Here is a 13,100-nt window from a genome sequence, read left to right on the forward strand (position 1 = left end):
CAAAATGTTGATTCACATTAAACAGTGATCATTGTTGATGTTGAAGGGGGAAATTGGTTTGAAACAATCATATTCTAGATAGAAATTATCGAAAATCAAATTTAAAAATCTACTAACTGTTTTGTTCTTTCAAACAAGCTCCATTTTTCTGCGTGCAGCATGAGCAATGATACGTAAATTGTTGCATGTTGTGTGTTTCGGTAATATTTTTGCTCGGGACGTCACGTATCATCGTAGTAGTTCTAGAAATTTACATCGGATCAAAAGTCAGTGCAAAAGAACCGAAATACCGTCATAACATTTGATTGTCAACCTGAAGTGATACGGCTAATAGTTTTCTGGCGAAAATCATATAAAAAGCTTAAATCGAAACGAAAATCGAAGAAAATTTTTAGTCGCAATAAGAAATATAGAAATTTGAGTTTGTTTTCCCTAAATACGAGTTAGCTACCGGTAAAAGAAATTACATTTGAATTGCATCATTTTTCACGATCATATATTGATTACGCATATTGTTTTATTCTAGAAACTATAAGTATAATACCAAAATAATAACATCGTTTCATATTTCAATTTCAGAAAACAAAAAAAATGCTATCTCGTTTAGCATGCAGCGGCCGGGTATTTATATCGACTCCTCTTCTGCAATCCGCAGTTCAGCAAGTTCCAAAACGCCCACAGCTAGCACGTTACTATGCTCGTGATGTTAAAGGAGGTTCCAGCTGGACGACCCGTGCCGAGCGACAAACCCTCCGGGAGCGAGCAATGGCTCCTCCAGGACCCAACGCGTACTCTTTGGGAAAGGGCGCTCTTGCCGGTGGTGCCGCTTTTGGCATTGGAGCTCTATGCTTCTATGGACTAGGATTTGGCAGTGGTACTAGTACTCTTGAAAACTCACACGCTTGGCCGGAGTTTGTGCGCGAGCGTATACGTGATACATACATTTATTTTGGCAGCTCGCTTGCAATATCAGCCGCTAGTGCTATGGCAGTATTTCGCAATCCAACGTTGTTGAATTTAGTCTCGAGGAACGGATGGATGGTGAGATTCATGGTTACATTTAGTTTACTAACATTAGTATTAACTACATTTGTGTTATAGTCTATAATCGGAACGTTTGCTGTGATGATTGGTTCCGGCATGCTGGCACAATCTATTCCCTATAGTCCTGGTTTTGGAACCAAGCAAATTGCATGGGCGGCACATTCGGCTATTCTAGGAGCTGTGATTGCACCCATATGTTTCATTGGAGGACCAATTCTAGTTCGCGCGGCATGGTATACTGCTGGAGTTGTTGGAGGGCTCTCTACGGTTGCTGTCTGTGCTCCAAGCGATAAATTTCTTTACATGGGTGGACCGTTGGCTATTGGATTAGGAGTAGTTTTTGCATCGTCAATGGCCTCTATGTTTTTACCGCCAACCACGGCACTTGGAGCTGGAATAGCTTCGCTTTCATTGTATGGTGGCCTTTTGTTATTCAGTGGATTTTTATTGTACGACACACAAAAAATAGTGAAACGTGCCGAGCTTTATCCGCTTTATGCACCGCGACCTTTTGATCCAGTGAACTCGTAAGTTAATTTGAATTTGTGTAATAATTCACTTGACAATTCAAACAATTTTCACAGGGCCATGTCAATCTACATGGACACAATGAACATATTCATCCGGATTGCCACCATACTAGCCGGCGGAGGCGGAAATAGACGAAAGTAATTCGTTTGAAAACTTAGGTAATATAACTAATATATATTCTTGTATACTTTTCTCAACTCATTTTTTTTGTGTAAAAGATTTTTCAGATGTATCTATGTTCGAGAAGCTATCGCACCATATACTATAAACTTGGGGACAATTCGCTGAATTCGAAGTGGAATTATTTGTCTAAATTAGATTGAACTGTTTAATATCCAGTAGTCCAAGGCTTCAATCTTTGAAAAGTTCAAAATGTGAATAGTTTACTCAACAATCTTGTATGCTTAAAATTTTAGTTTTAGAAAAATTTGTGATGAGTAAAGTACTTGTTGGAAAAACTGGTGGTTGGCTTATTTTCCTAATTACATAATATTAAGCCAAAACGCACTATTTGCAATAAAAGAAAACTCATTATCACGGATACATTTGTTGGCAAATTGAATACTGCCGTTCCAAGTTTAACTGTCCCATATATATATATATATATATATATATATATATATATATATATATATATATATATATATATATATATATATATATATATATATATATATATATATATTTATATATATATATATATATATATATATAAATATATATATATATATATATATATATATATATATATATATATATATATATATATATATATATATATATATATATATATATATATATATATATATTTATATATATATATATATATATATATATATATATATATATATATATATATATATATATATATATATATATATATATATATATATATATATATATATATATATATATATATATATATATATATATATATATATATATATATAGGAAATCACATAAGACATGAGACAAATATGCGTAGAACGGCAGCATAGTAAACGTTAAAATTGATTGACTGAACAATTTCCTTATGCTTGAAGGCATGTACTCGAGTGATGAAGAGCTTGTAGAATTTAATTTTTATGTCAAAGTAGACACGATCGATAATCTCGATCAAATTTCAAAAATTAATCAGGAGTTGGTTGAATTGGTTGAGATAAGTTTACTGGGTTGGGAATGAAATAAAATTATTTCCGAAACTCGATACCTTTCATTATTGAAAAGTTGTATTAATTTTGAGTAATATCGATAGTTCACAGGAAGATGTCAGAAATTTTTTTATTTATTTTAATGTTATTGACGAAGACAAAATATCAATTGAAAAATAGACATAAAAATATTTAGAAACAAACCGAATACCGAACCGAATGATTGAATACTTATGAGAAATTCTGGCAATCAGCAGAAGCCTGGCTGCATTCCGACTGCTGTCTGCTTGCCCAGGTGAAATTGCGTCATTAGATTTCGCTCGAACATGACCTAACCTCACAAAATGAGCTGTGAGGTTGTGTCATTTATTATTTTTTGTATGGTATTTTAGCACCAGATAAGCCGCTCGGTTCAAAATTGGGAAAATCATTTTCACATGATGTCACCAAACATTACTTGCTGTGTTCCAGATAAATAGATAATTTATTGGTAGAGAATCGACCCGAAACACCTAAACTAAGTAAGTTGAATTTCGTTTCCATTGTTGTTTGGTTATTTATGTTGCAAGTAGATGATTTTTGACATTTCGATTTCGGTCTCATAGAAATGGCGCCCTAACAGCGGGCTACAGAGACAAAAAATATCATAATTGGTGATTTAGGGGTTAACCTAAGTTTGTGCTTAGGGCACATAACCGTTATTACTTTTCTTTACCTTTCGTCTTAGACTCGTCAGTGCAGAGCAGTTCAAATTGAACTGCTTTTTGCAAACTTAAACAGTTCAACTTAAACCGCTAAGCAGACGTAAAGTTAATGCTATTTGCAAAACAATTATTAAATTGGCCATGTCTTTGCTAACGTGCCGAACGAAAACGTTATTTTCGGCTAATACTGGCCGATTCAGGTATGGTAATTTAAGGGTTAACCAAAGACATCATAATAACAAGAACAAATCAATGGCAACATCTATTTTTGCGAGCATGGTGCCCTCAGACGATTCCGCATCGAATCTCGTACATAGAAGTAGGGGAGAGAAATGTCAAGTTCCTGCGCGCCAAAATAGCAGCACTGCGCACCCATACTATTGACATGATATGTTGAATGTGATGCCGTGCGATGGCGTTGCTGAACTGAAAATTGATTTTGCGCCAAGCTGACAGGGTCTGAGTTAACCTAAGTTTGTGTTAGGGCATGGCCCTTCGGGGCCAATTTGATAAGTGTTTTGCAAATAGCAAAATTGTGGCATTGAAATAAATGATTAGCGGCCCTTACACGAGTCATTAAAAATGTCATTACTAAAAAATAATATCATTTTAATGAACGTGTAATGGTGCAGTAATGACAAGATTTCTATAGCGGCCCTTAAGGTAGCGCTTCGCCGTGGTCACGGGAGTTCGCTGCCTATCCCGGGGTTTCACGCAATTCACCCAAAATTGTGAGAAAACGGGAAAGAAAACGGAAATTCCAAGAACATACGTGTAGTAAATAGAACATAGGTAATCAAAAATAAAAGTGACATTTAAGAACCCTATAACAGTTGCAAGTGACACTGCAATTGATCACCCAATGTAAAACATTATAAAGCGCTGCTTCCGAAATCACAGACAGAAATCGATTTGAGGATTTTTGAGTTAAAAATAACTCTGCGTTTCCATCGATCAAAGCGCGAAACGGAAACTGGAAAAGCAATGGGGATATGCGTTTCATCGAAAAGCGCGGAACGGAAACTGAAATAGCAGTGGGGATATGCGTTTTACTGGAATAAGAAAAAAAAAAAGAAAAGCATTCATTCTGTGAACTAAATTGATAGTCGGTAGACGTGTTTGTGATTCGCTTACAAATAATTTATAACTTTATTTAAATTCGTTTACGACAATACGTTTCTAGATAATTAATTTTTCTATCGATTCGTATATAAATTGTGCCTGATAAACGTTTTTATCGAAAGATTTCGTGCGAGTTATAAAAATAAATGAGTTTTTCCTTATTCTTTCGCACGCACACAATGTCAACGCATGCATTGGGGTGTGCAAAATGCCACATGCGGTAGACGCTAACAACATTTCTTTTGTTTTCGTTGTCCGTTCTCTCTGCGTAAACGTTGAACATAGATGAGTAGAAAATGTAAGTAAGTGTTACTACTTTGTAAAATAATTTCTATTCATGTTTCAGTAGAACCAGAAATCAGTAATGATTTTCATCGCTACTAGCTTTGACGCTTTGTTGAAAACGTAGCACATCCCTACTTATGCGAGTTGCTTATAGCGAGAAAAGGAAAAAAGAAAACAAAACCTTTTACAAAACTCGCACGAAATCTCGCGAAAGAAAAGCTTTCTAACTGATATTTTTCGCCAAATGCATAGTAAAATCGTGTACCTACAATCGTATGTTTTTGATTTTTCGTGAATCGGGATAGTATTGGAGAAATTCGCAATTTAGGGTGAAATTTCGGCGACAAAGCAAGAGAAAGCAGTGAGTTGTCTCGCTTCGACCTGACCACGGCGAAGCGCTACCTTAAGCGGCCCTTACACGAGTCATTAAAAATGTCATTAATAAAAAATAATATCATTTTAATGAACGTGTAATGGTGCACTAATGACGAAATTTCAAACAAATTTGAATTACATCATTAGTTAGTCATCATTTAAAATGACATTTTTAATGCTCGTGTAAGGGCCGCTTTACACTAGCATTATTTTTGTCATTTTTAATGATGACTAAGTAATGATGTATTTCAAATTTGATAGAAAACTCGTCATTACTGCCCCATACACGTTGATTGAAATGATATTATTTTTTAGTAATGACATTTTTAATGACCCGTGTAAGGACCGCTAATCAAATTTGAAATACATCATTACTTAGTCACAGACTAACAGACATGACAGTATGAATAAATTCTTATAAAAATAATTTTTCGTGATGCACTAGTTCCACTTATATTGTACTGCGCGAACTATTTACTATCTGTACACCCCTTGTGTTATGTACAAGTTTTTTTACTAGTTGGTTTCCCCTCGTTTGTCAACACCGATAAGCTGCTTGCAGGGATGCCTGATTTCATCAAAATATTTGAAAATGAATCGTCACAATAAATTATTGGATTACGTTGATAATATATTTAACTTTTTCGCGATGTTGGAAGGTAACCATTTATTTGACTCAACGTTGTTCATCTAGACTATTTTTTATTGTGTTGGTAGTTTTCACCCGAAATTAAGTGGCGGCAGACCAGAAGCAAGTAAATATTGTAACAAAACGGGTTCGATTTTGTATTGCGTTGGAGGATGACAATCAGGCACAATTATGTATATAGTTTTGGCAATATGTATTAAATCTGTATCCTGCATGAAATTCGCATGGACGTATACAAATCAATACATTACAGGTAATTATGTATGAATGGCAACTTTGTTGGTAAATTAAAAAAATAAACACAGTCTAGATGACAGACAGGATGTTTTTGATAGGGTAACGTGGCGCCATCATGACACATGTGAGTACTGTCCCAAATAAAGGAATATTTGAAATGACCGTTAAAAGATTGAAGAATCTAATTTGAGTGTCCTGTCTGTTAGTCTGTGACCTAGTCATCATTAAAAATGACAAAAATAATGCTCGTGTAAGGGTCGCTATTATTTTTTGTTCGGGTCAGAGATGCCAGGTGCAAAAAATAAAAGTCTGGCCAAAAGTCTGGCAAAATCAGGCATGTGATATTAAAAATTATCCAGTGATGTTTTAAAATGAATCATATTTTTATCAAATATTTCCTGACTTTACTTACACTCACGTTCTCTCCCCGATTTATACATATTATTATTAAATTTACTTAAAATATCATTTGACATAGATATTATTCCCGTTGTATTCGCATGACTACTCACGAGACATTTTGTGGCAAGGATTCCTTTCATCGTTTCCGTTTCCAATCTATTTCTCAGTTTTGTTTTATTTAAGTTGTATGCTGAGAATAGTCTTTCGACTGATGCAGATGAATGCGGTAAAACAAGCATACAAGGTATAAAAGTTCGTAGTAAAGGAAATGCAAATTGTCCATCTAATCTTCTTATTACGAGGACTTTTTCCCAAAACAGAGTAGTTTTTATCTTGTGGTCACCGGTAAACTCCGAAAAGTCAATATTTCGTATTTCTCTGTATTCTTGGTCAATTTTTTGAATTAGTTCATGATGAACAAGGTTTGGAAAATTTTGTAGTAATGGTAACATAGACGTATACTTCCGATTTATAACATTAAATGGGTTGATCATTTCCAAATTTACTAATGTCGCATCTTTGAAATTGAATCGTTTCAGAATTTGACTCGAAAGTGTTATGTAGAATTTCAGAATGTGAGTTTTAAAATTGTTAACTTGATCCATCGATATGACTCCATTTGAAATTAAAGTTTCCAGTAAAATTTCGGTAGCTGTTCCAACATAAAGACTGCTCAAATCAACATAATATTGTTCCTCGAATTCTACCCTCGTTATGTCGTAGAGATCTTTAATATATTCCTGTTTTAAAAAGCAATCTAGGATCGTCCTGAATAATTGTGAAATGCTGGAATGAAGAATAGGTAACTCCGGTGCTTCGCTTTGAAACAGTTTATTCAACTTATTGACCAGGTTCAGTATATATGCCAAAAACGTTAAGTAGAGTTTTGTAACTGGATCGTTCAAAGTGTCATAAATTGATACCAGTTTGATTTTCTCAATCTGATCGACATTTATTAATAATCCAAAATAAATTTTAAGAGCTTCATACCGATCCAGTACCCTTTGAACTACACTTTCTAACGACAACCAACGCGTTACGCTGGGATGAAGCATCTTAACGGGTTTCAGTTCAAGTAATACTTGAATATCATCGAATTTGCTAGTTCTCAGTGGACTGCAACTCAAATAATTATAAATGTCTCGACAAACCTGTTCAATTCGGTCCGGGATGAATTTGCAAGCATAAGACGAGCACAATGCCATGCTATGACAAATGCATTTCAAAATGAATAATGACGGACAATCTTTCTTCAAGAATGCTGCTAGTGATTTTTCAGATCCAGTCATGTTGTTAGCACCATCCGCAGCGTATCCCAGAAGTTTGGATTTATATTCAATACTATCTCTTTGAAAGCACTCTGTAACTAAAGTATAAAGTGTTTTTGAATCTGTTTCAACAACATGAATCAAATCATAGAAGCAGTCTGATATGATCAACTTTTCATCCCGCCAGAAAAAAGTGCGAACGATTAACGCGAGATTTTTTAGCAGCAAGATCTGTTGATTCATCTGTAATCAAACTGAATGGTGTTTTATTCAGGTGTGCACAGAGCTCTTCATGTTGGCCTTTCCCTAATACATTTGTAATAATTGCTGTCGCTTTTGTACGTCCCATTTTAATTCCTCTGGCGATCTCAGAGTCGGGACATATGAGACGAATACAATCCGACACTTTTTCAATATCAGATGCAGACATGTTATTTGATGCTCCCCATGCACATAATTGTAATTCTGCATTACGTATGTTGTGCTTGTTAGGCGTTTAAAATATTTCTACGACACTTTGCAGCATTTCTTTGATTAATAATTCATTTTGTTTGTGTTTGAGAGTGGAGCCATGCTTCTGCAAATCAACGATTCCTGCTAAATATCTGACTTCTTTGCGACAAATGCGACAATAAGCCGAATGTAGGTCAGAACAAGGAGCTAGCCAGGGCAGTTTATTTTCCCAGTCCTTGACGTACTTTTGACATCCTTTAGTCTTATCATTAGATTTCTGCGTGAGCATCTGTAAATACGTAGAAAGAATTTTTTGATACGATAAGAAGAATTGGGAGTAAATTTGTAGAGTAATTTGATGATTTATTTATTGCAAATATCAAAATCAGAATTAAATGTCAGGTTTTTGATCGTCTCAGAAAACCTTGATTTTTCAACAATTTAGTAGGACTATTTACATGCTCGCAAGGCAACTTTATTCAACATGAGCTATGCATATAACACAATCCTTGGAAATAGTCCTACTTAACTCTCACGCCTAAAAAACTAATAAAACATGGTGGCACACTAGATATAAATAAATCAGCAGTATAGCGACTAAACAGCTTAACATGTTTATGCTATTACAAAGCGGCCTTATGAGCTATTTATGGTATTATATCTGTTAATTACCTGAGGATATATGCGATTTGAAATATTTTTAGCGTTTGAAATATTCTGATTTTGTTGAAAGCATTTCACAAGACACGGCTCTCCAGATATCTCTGAGTCATCATTCAACGGAAGGTCTTTATTAGACGATTTATCATACGGAAAGCTCTCACGGAGCTCTCTGGAATCCAAATTTTGACTTTTCGAAACTGCAATGAATGTTTATTAGCATTTGTTTCAACTTCATGTGATTTTTTTACCTGGCTCGACACTCCGGTGCTCAGTCACAATATGTAATTCCTTAAACTGTTCTGGTGCATCCATCTGCACTTGGGACGTATCATTAGACAAAGCTTAAAATAAAAACAGAGGAATTAGTTTTTAGACTCAACAAACTTACCTACTTATTCCTTCATTACTGATAGAACAATCCATGTTATAAATAAGTGTATCGGATTTATCTTCCGATGACTGCGGGGATTCTGTACAGTCCGATTTTTTCACATTCTCTGGATGTTCGATAAAAAACATGATATGCAATGTTTATGTGAATCAAGTCATCTTACCTCTTTTTGTAAAATACTTACGCAGATCCACAGACTGCTTTTTGCTTTTTTTTTAATTTGGACGCGGCATTTTTTCACACGAAAAAAGTAATAATTAACGGACACATATGTTATTCAGGATTTCTGCAGAAACACTGAAGTCTCTTTTGAACATCATAAATTCTCGGTTGATTTTTCATTGGAGCGTATAAGCAACTGACAGTTTCTCTTTAATCACTCTTTCACTCTCACTTTGTTTGAAAGTCGAAAGCTTCGGATGTCAAGTTATGCAGAGTTGAGTCATAAACGTGGAAAGCGCTTGGTAATTAATAGAAGAGAAAGCAAACAAAGAGAAACTGTCACTTGCTTATACGCCCTAACGAAAAATCAACCGAGAATTGAATTCATTGTTTTACCCTATTAGAAAATAACACAACGTTCATCGCTATTTCAATTGATTTATTGCTAATGCATCATGAATTACAAAATATTTATTTATTCATTCATTTAATTGGGAAAACAAAAAAATATGTGTCAAAATTTATAAAATCTGGGAAAATGTAAAATCTGGCAAAAGATCTGGTCCGTTAGAGTGTCTGGCGAAGCAACAAAAATCTGGCATTTGCCAGATAAATCTGGCAACCTGGCAAGCCTAGTTCGGGTATCCGACTTTGGTCTGTCAAACAGGGATGCCAGGTTGACAGATTAATCTGTGTTCCACAGATTTTCAATTTTCTGCACAGATTTTAAAAATGACACATATTTTCACAGATTTCTGAAAATGATCACCGCTTTTCATTTCACAGATTCTGGAATAAATCACAGATTTTTGAAATCGAGCACAGTTTAGCACAAAAAAGTACAGAGCGGTTGAGGAAAAAGGTACAGAGCGTGTTGGTAGTGAGACCTTTTTTTTGCTCATCAAATTGAATTCGATCTGCTATTATGGCACGGGAAATGGGCACAGTTTTTCACAAACAGGTTTTTAGCGGCCCTTACACGATCATTAAAAGTGTCATTACTAAAAAGTAATGGCACTTTTAATGATCGTGTAAGGTTTACGAGTTCAGTAATGACACGAGGAATGATGGAATTCCGGATTTTCCATCATTACCAACATTATTTCTTCTTATTTTTTGTGTGGAAGTGCTGAATATCTTTGGAACTATACGCGAAAAATGACAAAGTGTAGATTTGAATTGTTAATATTTCATTAACCTTAACGTTTCAATGGCAAATCAAATTTATTTTCAGCTAAACGAAAATAAAAATATTGCTATTGCTATTGCTGGAGTAGTTTCAAATACTCATCATTAATAATGAACGTGTAATGCTAAAAAGTAATGATGTACAGTAATGCAGTAATGACGAGCGTTTGAGCAGAAGTGTCATAACTTAGTAATGACACTTTTAATGATCGTGTAAGGGCCGCTTCTGGCTTGATCAGATTTAAAAAAAATGACCTGGCATCCCTGCTGTCAAAATAATTTAGTTCAATATATTGTATAGTCCAATCCACGATGTAAAATACCCTGGTAATCACGTTTTTCTATGTGTTAGTGCAGTTGTCATTTTATTTTGGAATAACAGAGAGACGTGAAGAAGAAAAAACATAAACAAATGACGTTCCGGGAGTTGCTTTTATGAAAATATTTAGAGTTGGTTCTGTTTGCGAAAATATTGACAGTGAAATGCTGTGTTTTGTTCCGGGATGTTTCAATCGTTTTCATCACCTGCATTTGAAATGTCACCCACAGCACAATCACTCCATTATCTATAATAACTGTAATAGATACCACAGTGCGATCCGCCAAATCCTTCCTCCAACGAAATGAACAGAATCGAATGTGTGTAAAATTTTCTATATTTCGACGTTACCTTGCAAGCCCTTTAAGAAAAAAGGCGGGTGGGTAATGTCAGAGACATAACTGGATGTCGTGAATACGAAAACAACTGACATGTTCCTTAACACTTCCGAATATCAATTGTATGAATTATGCACGCATTTCCCTTTTTCACATTTTTCGCAAAAACAAAGAAAGCTTCACTTGATCTCGATTACTGTGAATTTCACACAGCGAAAAGTGCACAAATCTAAGCAAACTATTCTTAATTTGCAGTAAACTGAGGATATTTCCCTACGATTTGCAAACAACAAATCCTAATAGTTCTTTAGAAAACTTTTAAGAGCCATTAGAACGGCTGATACTGTGCAATGCTCTCCACCGTTGTTTTTTTTCCAATGCTAATGACTGGCAGCTGTGACGTAATCGCTCTTGTCGAAAGCGTGCAGACGACACAAAACACATCTGCTCGCAGTGGCGATACAATCCAAACTGATTCAAGTTTTGTTGAGAGGCTTGTTTCTACCTGATTTCGTTTGTAGCTTTTTCACTAATGGGCGGTCCTAACGGCTATAAAAATAGCCGCATACAGAATTTAAATGTCGATTATTTCATTTCGGATTTGCATATTTTATTGAAAGAAACTATCAATATGCTGTAGGGATTCGTTTCCAGCATTCAGAAGAGTCAAATTGCGTAATTCTCTACGACATTAAACTCTGGAACATTTTTCGCAAAAAAAAGGCTTCACTTGATCTCGATTACTGTGAATTTCACACAGCGAAAAGTGCACAAATCTAAGCAAACTGTTCTTGATTTGCAGTAAACTGAGGATATTTCCCTACGATTTGCGAACAACAAATCCTAATAGTTCTTTAGAAAACTTTTAGAGCCATTAGAACGGCTGATATTGTGCAATGCTCTCCACCGTTGTTTTTTTCCCACTGCTAATGACTGGCAGCTGTGACGTAATCGCTCTTGTCGAAAGCGTGCAGACGACACAAAACACATCTGCTCGCAGTGGCGATTGAATCCAAACTGATTGAATTTTTGTTAAGAGATTTCCTTTTATGTGATTTCGTTTGTAGCTTTTTCACTAATGGGCGGTCCTAACGGCTATAAAAATAGCCGCATACAGAATTTTATTGTCGATTATTTCATTTCGGATTTGCATAATTTATTGAAAGAAATTATCAATATGCTGTAGGGATTCGGTTCTAGCATTCACAAGGACCAAATTGGGGAACTCTATTTGGCCCGTCGCTGCTGGTTGATGATTCCACTCCCACGACGTCTGCTTCCATCGAACGCACGAAAAGAAATGATCGATTTTCGACCACGGTTCCCCTTTTATACGCATTCAGTTGAAGATATGTGCCTGACTACCTCAAAATCGTCGTCCTTGCGCGAAAAACCCAAGCGAAAGTAAGGTGTTTTCCGCGTTGTTTTCAAATTTTAAGAAAACTTAATTTTTGAGTTGTTTGTGGTTATCGCACACTGTTCAAAATATTATCCTGAATTCCTGATCATATTTTTGATGAAATGGTGAAAGAATTATGTTGCTACCATTAATACAAGTCGAGATATTCACGATTAAGTTCTGCCCATTCTTCCATATGGCTAATTTTGAAAAGGCGCCCCATAGTAAAGTAAGTCGTATTCACGACAAAAATGTTCAGATTTTCAATTAGTGCCAAAGATTCGCCAGGCTGCGCGACAACTGGAGTAACTTAGAAGTGAAATCCCGATCTGAAATGGTCGTTTGTTTATGTTTACATGCTTAAATCCCGGCGCGCCATACTTAATTTCGTGAGAAAATTACCAACACAACCAAAACTG

General features: G+C 35.3%; 1 protein-coding gene across 1 annotated transcript; it reads left to right on the top strand.

Annotated features, from left to right (window-relative positions):
* Window positions 1–251: 251 nt before the first annotated feature.
* Window positions 252–2,033, top strand: LOC131430965 (growth hormone-inducible transmembrane protein-like). The gene is made up of 5 exons (XM_058596291.1): window positions 252–453; window positions 580–1,041; window positions 1,102–1,571; window positions 1,629–1,733; window positions 1,794–2,033. The coding sequence occupies exons 2-4, from the start codon at window positions 592–594 to the stop codon at window positions 1,714–1,716; spliced, it is 1,008 nt and encodes a 335-aa protein (XP_058452274.1). The 5' UTR covers window positions 252–453; window positions 580–591; the 3' UTR covers window positions 1,717–1,733; window positions 1,794–2,033.
* The last annotated feature ends 11,067 nt before the right edge of the window (window positions 2,034–13,100 follow it).

The sequence above is a fragment of the Malaya genurostris genome, chromosome 2 (genome assembly GCF_030247185.1).
Source record: "Malaya genurostris strain Urasoe2022 chromosome 2, Malgen_1.1, whole genome shotgun sequence".
NCBI classification, from domain to species: domain Eukaryota; kingdom Metazoa; phylum Arthropoda; class Insecta; order Diptera; family Culicidae; genus Malaya; species Malaya genurostris.